We start from the raw sequence: 11,849 nt of genomic DNA, 5'->3' as shown, positions 1-11,849 counted from the left end.
TTTGAGACAGAGTCTCAATACATAGTTTAGGCTGGTCTGAAATGCATGATAATTCTCCTGCCTTGGCCTTCCAAGTGCTGGAATTACAAGCATGTGCTACAAATCCCAGTTTGTTCCTCTGATCTTAAACACCAGGGACAACAGCTTAGTCCCTAAAGACACAGGTATTGTCACAGATAGATGTAACAGCTGCAAGCTGCCATGTGGAATGAGATCTGCCAGGGAGCCAAGAACTTGTTAGAATTTTTTTTTTTAATGTATTTAGTACAGGGTCTCACTACACAGATCAGACTCATAGTGATCCTCCTGTTTTCAGCCTCCCAAGCTCTGGGATTACAAGCACGTGCCACAACACCTAGTCTCAGTATGCCCTGGGGCGAGGCTGGCATGGCATGCCAGGGATTGAACCCCGGTCCTTAAGCTTGCCTAAGCAGGCACTTTAGTCCTCTGAGCTATCTGGCCGACCCTTGTTAGAATTTCTTAGGGCAGATACTCATGTCTTTCCCTCCAGAAAAGAGCCCCAGGAAGGCTGTCGGTCACCAGCCCTCTGCCTTGAAGACAGGAAGTGGGACATAAGACAACAGGTGCTCAACCTCTCCAGAATCAGTTCGTCATTTTCCCAACCTGACTCTAGCCCAATTCTGCCAATTCCAGCTAATTTTACTTCTTTTTTTTCAGGATATTTTGTGTTTCTACTAGGTAGGTAGGAGTAAAAAACAAAATTAAAAAAGCTTAATATTAATTCTCAGCCCAGCCAGATAGCTCAGCGGATTAAAGCACCTGTGTAGGCAGATACAGGGGTCAGAGGTTTGATCCCCTGCCTGCCCCCCCAGGGTGTGCTAAGACAGCAATTGAGACTGGGCATGGTGGCGCACGCCTGTAATCCCAGCACTTGGGATGCTGAAAACAGAAGAATCACTATGAGTCTGATCTGTGTAGTGAGACCCTGTACTAAATACAAAAAAAAAAAAAAAAATTAATTCTCAAGGGCCGGGGAGATGGCTCAGTGGAATAAGTACTTCCCTGGCAATCGCAAGGGCCTGAGTTCAATCCCTGGTTCCGCAAAAAAATTAAATTAATTCTCAAGACTTAAAAACCTGGAGACCACCCACTCAGGAACCTCCCGCCTGTCCCTCTCTTGGACAGGAGCTTTCTTTCCCTCAATAAATATATTCTGCTCATAACCTCAAAAAAAAAAAAAAAGACTTAAAAATCTTCAAGTCAAGATAAGACTCCTCTAATGGTCAAATTTGAGTACTCAAAAAAAAAAAAAAAAAAAAGAAACAGGAACTCACTGTCTGTCACGAATCTGTCTTCCCAGATGGGAAGCTCTCACTGGCCAGCTATGGAGATTTCTGTTTCTGAGCTTCCCAACACCTACTACTTAGTGACCATCTGCCAAATGCCCATGAAGGGACAGAATTGTGAGTGGGCGTTTCACAGCCTCGCTGGCTTGGTTTAACAAAACACTACCACTGTCTACAACTTCCACTTGTGCCTAATGGAACTGATTCTGGATAGAAGTGGTTGTAGTGGCCTCCATAGGATGTCATCCCACTCCTTAGCCAATGTGGCTGTGCCAAAGTCCTGCTAACAGATTGAAAAAGGGGCTCACAAAGAGCAGTGGCCAGAGTAGAAGTTCCCCAAAAGCGTGCTTTTTGAAGTCTCTTTCCCCTAGTGGTCTTGGCCACTCAATGTGAGGCTCAAGATGTTGGGGAGGCCTGAGTCTAAACAGTCAAGTTCAGGTTTTTAACACATACCAGAACACAGGCTCAGGGGAAGATCAGGAATCTGTTTTATTAGGCAAAATGGAGCTTCCATCCTGTGAGCCCAGGTCCAAGAAAGCAGCTTCACATTTTCCAAGACACCCCATCTGCTCACCTCTCCCCTCCTGACAAAGCCACCACCTGCTGTCAATCCCCAACTTCACTGGCTCAGTATCCTAAGAACAAAGCCCTGGGAGCAGTCATGATGACACAGGAACCCAGGACAAACTCCTGACTCAAGCCCAGAGCACTCAGATCTGATGTCTGCCCTCAAAGTCAGCACTGCCTTAAAAAAAATCTTGTTCTCAGTGTCCAAAAGCTCTGGAACAGACCTCAAGATCTGTGTGTATAGAATAAAGACACAGGAACAAGGACATGAGTACACAGTATATTCAGAACTGAGAGGGCAGCATGCAGAGCTGTGTCAGCTGGACGACAGGAGCCCCACCAAGCACGGTGGGCAGCTGGGCTCCCAGATCTCTCACACCCCACACATGGCAGAAGAGTCGGAAGTGAGGCCACAGGCCACCATCTGGGCAGGCCCTGTCCTCCCATCTGGCCTTGTTTCCTCTTTCTTCTGTCAGACACATTTGGGAAATAGAAGGGCTTCCCTTTCACGTGGATGACAGGATCACAGACGGCCCAGGCACTAGAGGCAGGCAGCTGGGTACCAGGTCCTCGGCCCAACCACGAGAACCGCTGCCCAGTGTTTGAGGCCCCAGCCCACGTGGAGAAACATTACCAAGGAGAACATTGAGGCAGGGACAATTAGGAGTGCAAGCCAACACTCGGTGAACATGACAGAAAAAGACCAAACCTTCCAACCTTCCAGCTTCTGCCTTTTTTTGGTACCAGAAATCAAATTCAGGACCTTGCACTTGCCAGGCAGACACTGCTATATCCCCGCCTGCTCTGCTGTTCTTGCACTGTAGGGAACCTGACTCCCACCAAGCAAGGCCCCGCCTCTGTGCTCCCCGCTCTCAGGGCCGGCCACATCAGTACAGTTTCTCTTTCATGTGAGTCCTCTGGTGCGTGATGAAGTTGGAGCTGTTGCTGAAGCCCTTGCCGCACTCAGGGCACTTGTAGGGCTTCTCGCCCGTGTGAATGCGCTGGTGGATGATGAGCACCGAGTTCCAGCTGAAGCCCTTGCCGCACTCGGGGCAGCGGTAAGGCTTGTCCCCCAGGTGCGCGCGCTGGTGCATGAGCAGGATGGAGCCGCGGCTGAAGCTCTTGCCACACATGAGGCACGGGTAGGGCTTCTCGCCGGTGTGCGTGCGCTGGTGCACCACGAGCTGGGAGCGCTGGCTGAAGCTCTTGCCGCACTCGCCGCACGGGTAGGGCTTCTCGCCCGTGTGCACACGCTGGTGCTTGATGAGGTTGGAACTCCAGCTGAAGCTCTCGCCGCACGTCAGGCACTCGTAGGGCTTCTCGCCCGTGTGCATACCCTGGTGCGCGATGAGGCTGGAGCTCTGGCTGAAGCTCTTGCCGCACACCCCACACTTGTACGGCTTCTCCACCAGGTGGGTCCTGCGGTGCGTGGCCAGGTTGGAGCTGCGGGTGAAGCTCTTGCCGCACTCGCTGCACTGGTAGGGCTTCTCGCCTGTGTGCGTCCTGCGGTGCGTGATGAGCGCCGAGCTCTGGCTGAAGCGCTGCCCGCAGTCCGGGCACTCGTAGGGCTTCTCGCCCGTGTGGATGCGCTGGTGGCGGATCAGGTTGGAGTTGTAGCTAAAGCTCTCGCCGCACTCCTTGCACACGTAGGGCTTCTCACCCGTGTGGATGCCCTGGTGCGTGTTGAGGCTGGAGCGGTTGCTGAAGCTCTTTCCGCACTCGGGGCACGAGTAGGGCTTCTCGCCCGTGTGGGTGCGCTGGTGCGCGATGAGGTTGGGACTGCGGCTAAAGCTCTTGCCACACTGGACGCACTGGAAGGGCTTCTCGCCCGTGTGGATGCGCTGGTGGGTGACGAGATTAGCACTGCGGCTGAAGCTCTTCCCGCAGTCCCTGCACTTGTAGGGCTTCTCCCCAGTGTGCGTCGTCTGGTGGCGGATGAAGTTGGAGCCGTCACTGAAGCTCTTGCCGCACTCATCACATTTGTAGTACTTCTCCCCGGTGTGGGTCCGCTCATGTGTAACCAGGTGCGACTTCCGGCTGAAGGTCTTTCCACACTGGGGACACTCGTAGGGTTTCTCACCCAGGTAGGTGCCCTGCAGACCTATGAGCTGCCCGAGCTCCTGGCCCTGGCCTGGCACCTCCCCTGCATCTTCACTCACAGCGGTGGCTCCCCTGGCCTCCTCCAGGTCGCAGTCTCTCTCAGAGCTGCTGTCCCTACCAAAAAGCTGCGCGCTGTCCCTCTCAGGCATTCCCGAGAGTATTTCAAGCACGTTCGGATTGTAGTTCTCCCCATTCTGTCTCCGCATCTCAAAATCTGAAATGTTGGAGAAAAATAAACAAGGTCCAAAGGCAGTTTTTGTTGTTTTTTTTTAAAATGAAACTTCTGATGAAAACAAACTAGAAAATCCTTAAAACTTTTCAAAAGTAGGTAGGTTTGGAGCTGAGCTATGGCAGAGCCTCTGCTTAGGATCTCGGAGGCTCTGGGTTTCATCCCTTGATAAAGGCAATCAATCAACCCAGGTTTAATAACTGGGTACTTAGCTGTTAGGTTTCTTACCTTTGTGATAATCGCAGTTTTAAAGATTTGTGTTTCGTGTCTTTACCTGTTTCTCCACTGGGAACTGGGGTCATGTGGGAATCTGAAAGCCCTAATTAAAGAACAGGCTGCACCCTGACCATGGTTCTCATGCTTAACAGGTGTTCAATTACATTTGGTAAATGAACAAGAGGGTGTTGAGGGTGTTGTTGTTGTTGTTGTTGTTTTTTTGTATTACTGAGGTATCTCTAAGGCTCAATCCCTCTTTAAAACGTCATAGAATGTTTTGTGTTTAAATGTCTGTTGGTTAAAGCTTTTTTTTTTAAATCCTCCATTAATGGGGATTGAACCCAGGGCCTTCAGTCATGCCCAGCCCTTTTCTATTGGGAAACAAGGTCTTGCTAAGTCACTAAGCTGATTTCACACTGGGCTCCAATTTTTGATCCTCCTGCCTCGGCCTCCCAGAGTGCTGGGACTACAGGTGTGTGCCGTAACACCTAACTACATTTACCTGAAAAATGGGTGTTAGGAGGCCCTGAAGCCAGAAACTGATCATATATGGGAGGGCTGGATGAGGCCTCATTGCCTAAAGCAGTCAAGCTACCTCAGTCTTAAGAACATCCTGCCGGGACAAAGCGCCTGCTTAGGCAAGCACCAGACAGGGGGTGGGAAGGTGGAGGGGAATGCCGCACAGGCCCTGTTCCAAGGCATGCTGAGCTGGCCACTGAGACAGGGCGTGATGGCACATGCCTGTAATCCTGGTGCTGGGGAAGCTGAAAACAGGAGGATCACTATGAATCTGAGCTGTGTAGAGACCCTGTACCAAATACATACAAAAAAAAAAAGTATAACAACATCTTGCCTGGACATTGAGGGCTATTAGTTGCTAGGCAACCTTGTGTCTTGTACTTTGCAAAGGTATAAATAAATGTCCCCACTGTTGTTCTGGGGTCCTTTGCCAATCAGGCATGGTGTACCACATGACCTCAGCTATAATTATCTCATCTTTATTTTCTAAGTCCTCTCACTGTTTTCTCTCAGGGACCACTGAGAGACCAACAAATCCCTACAGATAAGATGGCAGAACATTTGCAATGAGGATCCTAAGGGTTTATATCAAATGCCTGCGAACAAGTCAACAGTGGACAGGGCACTTAGGTCAGTCTGTAGGGGAGTTTATAATACACCTTTCACTGGCACCCTAAAAATGTATCTTCTTTGAACCTGTCAAACTACTGCCAATGTCTGGCAAACATTTGCAAGGAAGAATCTTTAGGAAAGACTGCTGGAACAGTATAGTTCCTTCCTGAGACTCTGGTGTGAAACTAGATCTGCTAGAACAGCAGTAAGCCGGGATCTCACTGTTCCTGAGCCTCATGGGAAGTGTGTCTGCTGAATGGTACTGACTGAATGCTATGGCTGACACTGAATGACACTTGAAAAAACACCAGAAACACAGCTGTCAAAACATTAGTGTTTCCAGGAAGTTGTTGTTGACATTGTTTATACTATATCATGCCCTCTCAGTGAGTCCCAAGAGGAAATTTTCCTCTTGATCTCAATACCAAAGACAGCTGCTGTCCTCAGCAACCTGTGTTTACCTGAGGCCCACAGCTATAGCTCCCTTTTTGCCTAACCTTGGAACCTCACAGTCAAAAGCTCATAAGCTGGGTGTGGTGGCATGTAATCTCAACCTCAGGAGGCTGAGGCAGGAGGCCTTCCGAGAGTTTGAGGCCAGCCTGGACTATGTAACAAGACCTTGTCTCAACAAAAATAAATAAAAAACTATTACAGTAAAAGATACACTGCTATTTATCTTCCTTGTGGTAAACATCAATGCCACCATTCTTGACACTTTCTGGTGCAGTTTATAGAAATTTCTGCCAAATACACCATGGCGTGTCCTCATCCATCTTGTTCACCAGATCTGGCACTGCGCAACTTCTGGCTTTTTTCCAAGGTCAACAATTTGAATCAATTCAGGACACCAAAGAAGCCACAATGCTGCAAGACATGAAAGAAGACTTGCAGAGCTGCTGCAGAAAGTGGTCAGAATGATGGGTTGTGTGTCCGAGGTGAGGGGAGTATGTGAAAAGGATTCGTGGCAATGTATCTTTTACTGTAATAAATTTATTTAAATATTCACTGCATTCTTCTCATCAAACCACATATAGAAACAATGGCATGGTGCCCAGTCCCACTTGGGCAGGGCCTGAGGTAGTCTATGCTTCCTCACCTTTCTGGAAGAGCTTTTTGTTGGTTGGGTACAGTAGTGCACACCTGTAATCCCAGCACTAGGGAGGATGAAGCAGGATTATGATGAACTGCAGACCACCCTGGGCTACTCAGTGAATCCAAGGCCAACCTGAACTACATTGTGAAACACTGCCCTCTCCCCCCCAAAAAAAGTGGTGTTTTGTTTTGTTGTTTTAGAGCACAGATCTCTGCTATCTTCTCTTTTCCATAAAGATTTCCAGGTCAAAGTCACAATTTATTGTCTACCAGCATGTTATCTTGGTCCTGTTGGATCAAAAAATTCTGGGATTTTTTTTTTTAATGTATTTTTATAGGGTCTACAGGGTCTCACTACACAGACTGGACTTGTAGTGATTCTCCTGTTTTCAGCCTCCCAAGCACTGGGATTACAGGTATTCACCACTACACCCAGTCTCAATTGCCATCTTAGTGGGACCCAGGGGCAGGACAGACACAGCAGGCCCAGGGATAGAACCCTGGTCCCTGAGCCTGCCTAAGTAGGCACTCTAATCCACTGAGCTATCTGGCCAGCCTTTTGGGGTGATTCTGATAGCTGTTTTCTTCTGAGCGGTGACATTAGCTAACAAGATCTTTCAGAAACAGGCTGACGTTTCGGTGTGAGCTCAGAAGAACAGGAAAAAGAAGTAAAAATGCAAACTTCATTTTCATTGATGTTAGGAGAAGGATGTAATTCACTGACATCAAAATAGATGGCAGGGCTCCCAAAACAGCACAGATGAGCAGGCACTGAGAAGGGAACTGAAGGGAGCACCCATGTGTTCAGGCAGTGCCCAGAAAGCTCAGGCAGAAAAGCCCTTTGCAAAGCTCCTGGGATCACTACACTGCCAGAGCAGCCCAAGGAGCTGCAGTGAGCAGGCCAGGATGCTCTGGTCCAGAGATGCTGAGGTGAGAGGTGGGAGCTGCAAGTGCAGCAGTGTTTCCCACACAGAGGAGCCACAGATGCAAAAGCACTTCTGCAGTACATGGGAGGAGCCTTTGACACACGTGTCCATCAGAGGACTTCATCACTGAGAAAAAGTGACTTTCCCATGTGTAAACAGGTACATGTAGCAACTGCCTGAGGAAGAGAAAAACGTGACTTGGGGATGAAGGGGAAACAGAAGCAAATGGAAGTACAAGGAAACAAGAAGGTGCTGAAGAGAGCGAAATGAGAATGTGAGGACATGAGCAGAGTGAGAGTTCAAGGGATTCCAAAGCATGTGTTCAGCATATGTAAAGCCCTGGGTTCAATCTTGAGAAGGAGGGAGGGACAGAGAGAGAGGGGGAGATAAGGGAGAGAGGGGGAGAGAGGGAGAGAGAAGGAGAGAGGAAGGGGGAAAGAGAGGGAGGGGGAGAGAGGGAGGGGAGAGAGAGAGAGATGCATAAGCACTTGCCTGGCAAGCACAAGGTCCCATTTGTAGTGCTGCAAAAAGAAGAAAAAAGAAAAGAAAGAAAGGCTGGCCAAGGATATAGCTCAGTTGCGGTGTCTGCCTGGTAAGCACAAAGTCATGAAGATGAGTCCCAAGTACAAAAAAACAAAAACAAAATCAGGGTTTGGCTGGGTGTGGTAGCCCATGCCTACAATCCCAACACTTTGGGAGGCTGAGGCAGGAGGATCATTGAATTTGAGGCCAGTCTGCACTACATGGGAAGAACCTGTCTTTAAAAAGAAAAAAGAATTCATTTGTAAGTCTGGGACTTACAGTACTTGCTATCCCAAGATGAGCATATTTGTGAATGAGACTGGACAGAGACGATACTGCATATATGCATAAGTGGAAGGCCCATGGGCTGGTGAGATGGCTCAGTGGTCTAAAGCACCTACTTAGAACAAGCTTAGCAAAGCACAGGGACTGCGGTTCAACCCCCAGCACCACATGCCAGCCAGCCCCGCCCCCTGGTGGGCTAAGCTGGCCACACACACACACAAATAAATAAATAAAATTTAAAAAATAAAACTGTAAAAAAAAAAAAAAAAAAGTGGAAGGCCCAGATCTCCATCAGAAGAAATTCAGAGTAGTCGGGTATTAAGGAAATGGGCAAGCTGGGCATGGTAGTGCACACCTGTAATCCCAGCACTCAGGAGGTTGACACAGGAGGATTGCTATGAGTTCGAGACCAGCCTGAACCGCAATAGCAAGACCTTGTCTCAAAAATAAAAAAGGACAACAGAGGGTTTTATTTTCTAAATGTTATTAATTCCACACCCCCCAAATTACTGAAACTAGTAAGAATTCAACTTATCTGTGGACCTTAAATAAGAGTTTCAGGTTATCCTGTATAGTTTGAAAGGTGACAAACTCACAACATACGCATTACTCATGCATGGTCCACTGCTGATTTCAACGTATTGTGTTAGGAAGGAACTGAAACAGGGTGACTAAACACAAACAACTGGATGAGTCCTAGAGGTGACATCTGGCCATGACAGGAATGCTCACCAGTTATCTACACAGAATCAATCCATTTTTTAAATTTTATTTATTTTTCAACCCATTTTATTTAGTCAGAGGCTCCTGAAACTCAAGCTTGTTCTGGTTGATAACAGAGAGGAGCATTCTGCAACTACATTCAGGTTTTGGAAAGTATAAACAGATCATCGGCAGTCTGCCCCCGAGATAGGCTTGAAAGCATGCAGTTCTTCTCTGCGCACTGCTGACGGGTGGAGGGAAGACGGTGCGGCCAGTGTGGAAGAGTGCGGCACTTCCCTCAAAAAATAAAACTGGGGCCAGGGATATAGCTCAGTGGTACAGCGCCTGCCTGGCAAGCATGAAGTCCTGACTTTGATTCCCAGTACCAAAATACAATAAAATTAAATATATGTATCTTATTTATTTGGTACAGTGTCTTGCTATGCAGCTCCGCCTCCTAGTGATCCTTCTTGGTTTCAGTGGCCAGCATGGCATGTGGTACTGGAGATCGAGCCTGGGGTCCTTGTGCTTGCCAAGACAAGAGGATTCTTAGAAACACTCTCAGAAATCTAAAGAATATAATATGTCAAAGAATAATATCTTAAATGGGTATCTCCCCCAAATTTCGTAAGATTGAAGATCCTTTTATATGGCTACATATATTCCTTCACTTTCAAACTGCCTGTTCACATCTTTTATCTTTTTCTACTGGATTGACTTACGAATTAGTAGCTCTGATACATCTTTGACTCTCAGGGCCAGCCAAATAGCTTCACGGATTAAAGTGCCTGCTTAGGCAGGTGTAGGGACCAAGGTTTGATCCCTGGCCTGCCATGCCCGCCCCACCCCCGGGGCATGCTCAGCTAGTGAATGTGACTAGGCGTGGTGGTGCACACCTGTAATCCCAATGCTTGGGTGGCTGAAAACAGGAGGATCACTGAGTCTGATCTGTGTAGTAAGATGCTGTACTAATTTTTTTTTTTTTTTAAAAGGGCTATGAAATTTTGACTTTTTTTTTTTTCCAGAACCAGGGATTGAACTCAAAATTTTGGGGCCGGGGAGATGGCTCAGTGGAATAAGCGCTTCCCTGACAAGCGCAAGGGCCTGAGTTCAATTCCCGGTTCCGCCGAAAAAAAAGGAATAAAAATTTAAAAAATAAGTAAGTAATAATAAAAAACCATAAAGGTTAGAACTCAAAAGTTTGACTCTTGATATGCTACTTTGTGGTCTTTTAAAAAATATTTTCTTCCAATCCTTGCAAGCTCTTTTTAAACTTTTTTGAGACAGGGTCTCATGTAGCATGGGTTGGCCTTGAATTCACTATGTAGTCCAGCTTAGCCTGGAACTCACAGTGATCCTTCTGCCCCAGCCTCCAGAATGCTGGGATATAGGCAAGTGCTACCATGCCCAGCTCAGTATCTTTTTTTATAACAAAGAAATTTTATTTTTCGTAAGTCCAATATGACACTTTCGTGTTTTCAGTCTCCCCAGTGCTGGGATTACAGGTATGTACCACTATGCCTGGACTCCGTGGCTGGCTGGCTCAGGGCGGGGCCAGCCTGGCATGTGGTGCCAGGGATCAAACTGAAGTCCCTGAGTAAGCAGGAGCTTTAGTTCTCTGAGCTAGCTCACCAGCCCTACAATACCATTCTGATTTTTTTTTTTTTTTTTGGTGGAACCAGGGATTGAACTCAGGCCCTTACACTTGCCACACAAGTGCTTATTCACTGAGCCATCTCCCTGTACTTTTGTAATGCATATGAAGTCCTCCTTACCCCAAACTAATACAAATATTCTATTGTAGAATATTTCAAATCTTGGATAGTATGGATCCACCTGGAATTTATTTATGTAATTTAGGAAGCCGAAGTCTCTGGGTAAAGTTAGGACATAGGGATCCACTTATCTAGTGTGCTTGAGGCCCTGGGTTTGATCCCGAGCATTAAAAAACTAAAACACATCCCCAAAAGCATGCATCTCTGTGTTCTTTTATGAATCTTCTCTTCTCAAACTGAAACTCTGCACCCACTAAAGTTTTCAAAATGATTAAATGATTAGACCCCTGCCCAAAACCAAATTACTCAACAGTTTTTTGTTTTTTTTTTAAATAAATTTTATTTGTGTGTGTGTGTGTGTGTGGCCAGCTCAGCCCTCCAGGGGGCGGGGCTGGCTGGCATGTGGTGCTGGGGGATTGAACCGCTGTCCCTGTGTTTTTGCTTAGCTTAGCTTGTTCTAAGGAGGTGCTTTAGACCACTGAGCCATCTCACCAGCCCTACTCAACAGTTTTTAAAGTGCTAGTCTCCCCTTCTCAATAGACTAAAGGTCTAACCCAAAGGTGGCACTTATATAGACTGCACTTGCTCATATAATCCCAGGTCCACAGCAATTAATTCCCTGGCAGCCCACAGGCCCTGTATTTTCTGCCTGGCTACATGCATGATAGAAAGTGTATCAGAACAAGCGCACGAGGGAAACTGCTTTCAATTCAGGGAGAAACCTGAACTCACTCTACAGGACCTGCCCTCTTCTATCCCAGGTTCACTTTGAGTTTCGTCAACTGGGGTCCAAAAAATTTAAAACATCAGAATTCAATGGCCAGGCATGGTGGTACACATCTGTAATCCTCACACTCAGGAGACTGAGGCAGGTGGACCACGAGTTCAAGGCCAGCCCGTGTACACAGTGAGACTATCTCAAAACAAAAAACAAAAGAAAAGAAAAAGGGGCTGGTGAGATGGCTTGGTGGTCTAAAGCACCTACTTAGAACAAGCT

At 47.3% G+C, this 11,849-nt stretch overlaps 1 protein-coding gene across 4 annotated transcripts in view; it reads right to left on the bottom strand.

Moving 5' to 3' along the window:
* The window catches only part of Zscan2 (zinc finger and SCAN domain containing 2), a 35,384-nt gene that overhangs the window by 9,601 nt on the left and 13,934 nt on the right, over positions 1-11,849 (bottom strand). For 2 of the 4 annotated variants that reach the window (XM_004623320.2, XM_023710601.1), the window contains exon 3: positions 1,810-4,188. The exons of the other annotated variants lie outside the window; for them this stretch is intronic. In XM_004623320.2, coding sequence (XP_004623377.1) covers positions 2,762-4,188 — 1,427 coding nt within the window. In that variant the 3' untranslated portion in view covers positions 1,810-2,761. Of the gene's footprint in view, positions 1-1,809; positions 4,189-11,849 lie in introns of those variants that run through there. 4 annotated transcript variants of the gene reach the window in all.

This window comes from Octodon degus, unplaced genomic scaffold (assembly GCF_000260255.1).
Source record: "Octodon degus isolate 3935 unplaced genomic scaffold, OctDeg1.0 scaffold00002, whole genome shotgun sequence".
NCBI classification, from domain to species: Eukaryota; Metazoa; Chordata; class Mammalia; order Rodentia; family Octodontidae; genus Octodon; species Octodon degus.
This window is presented reverse-complemented; position numbering and strand designations above follow the sequence as displayed.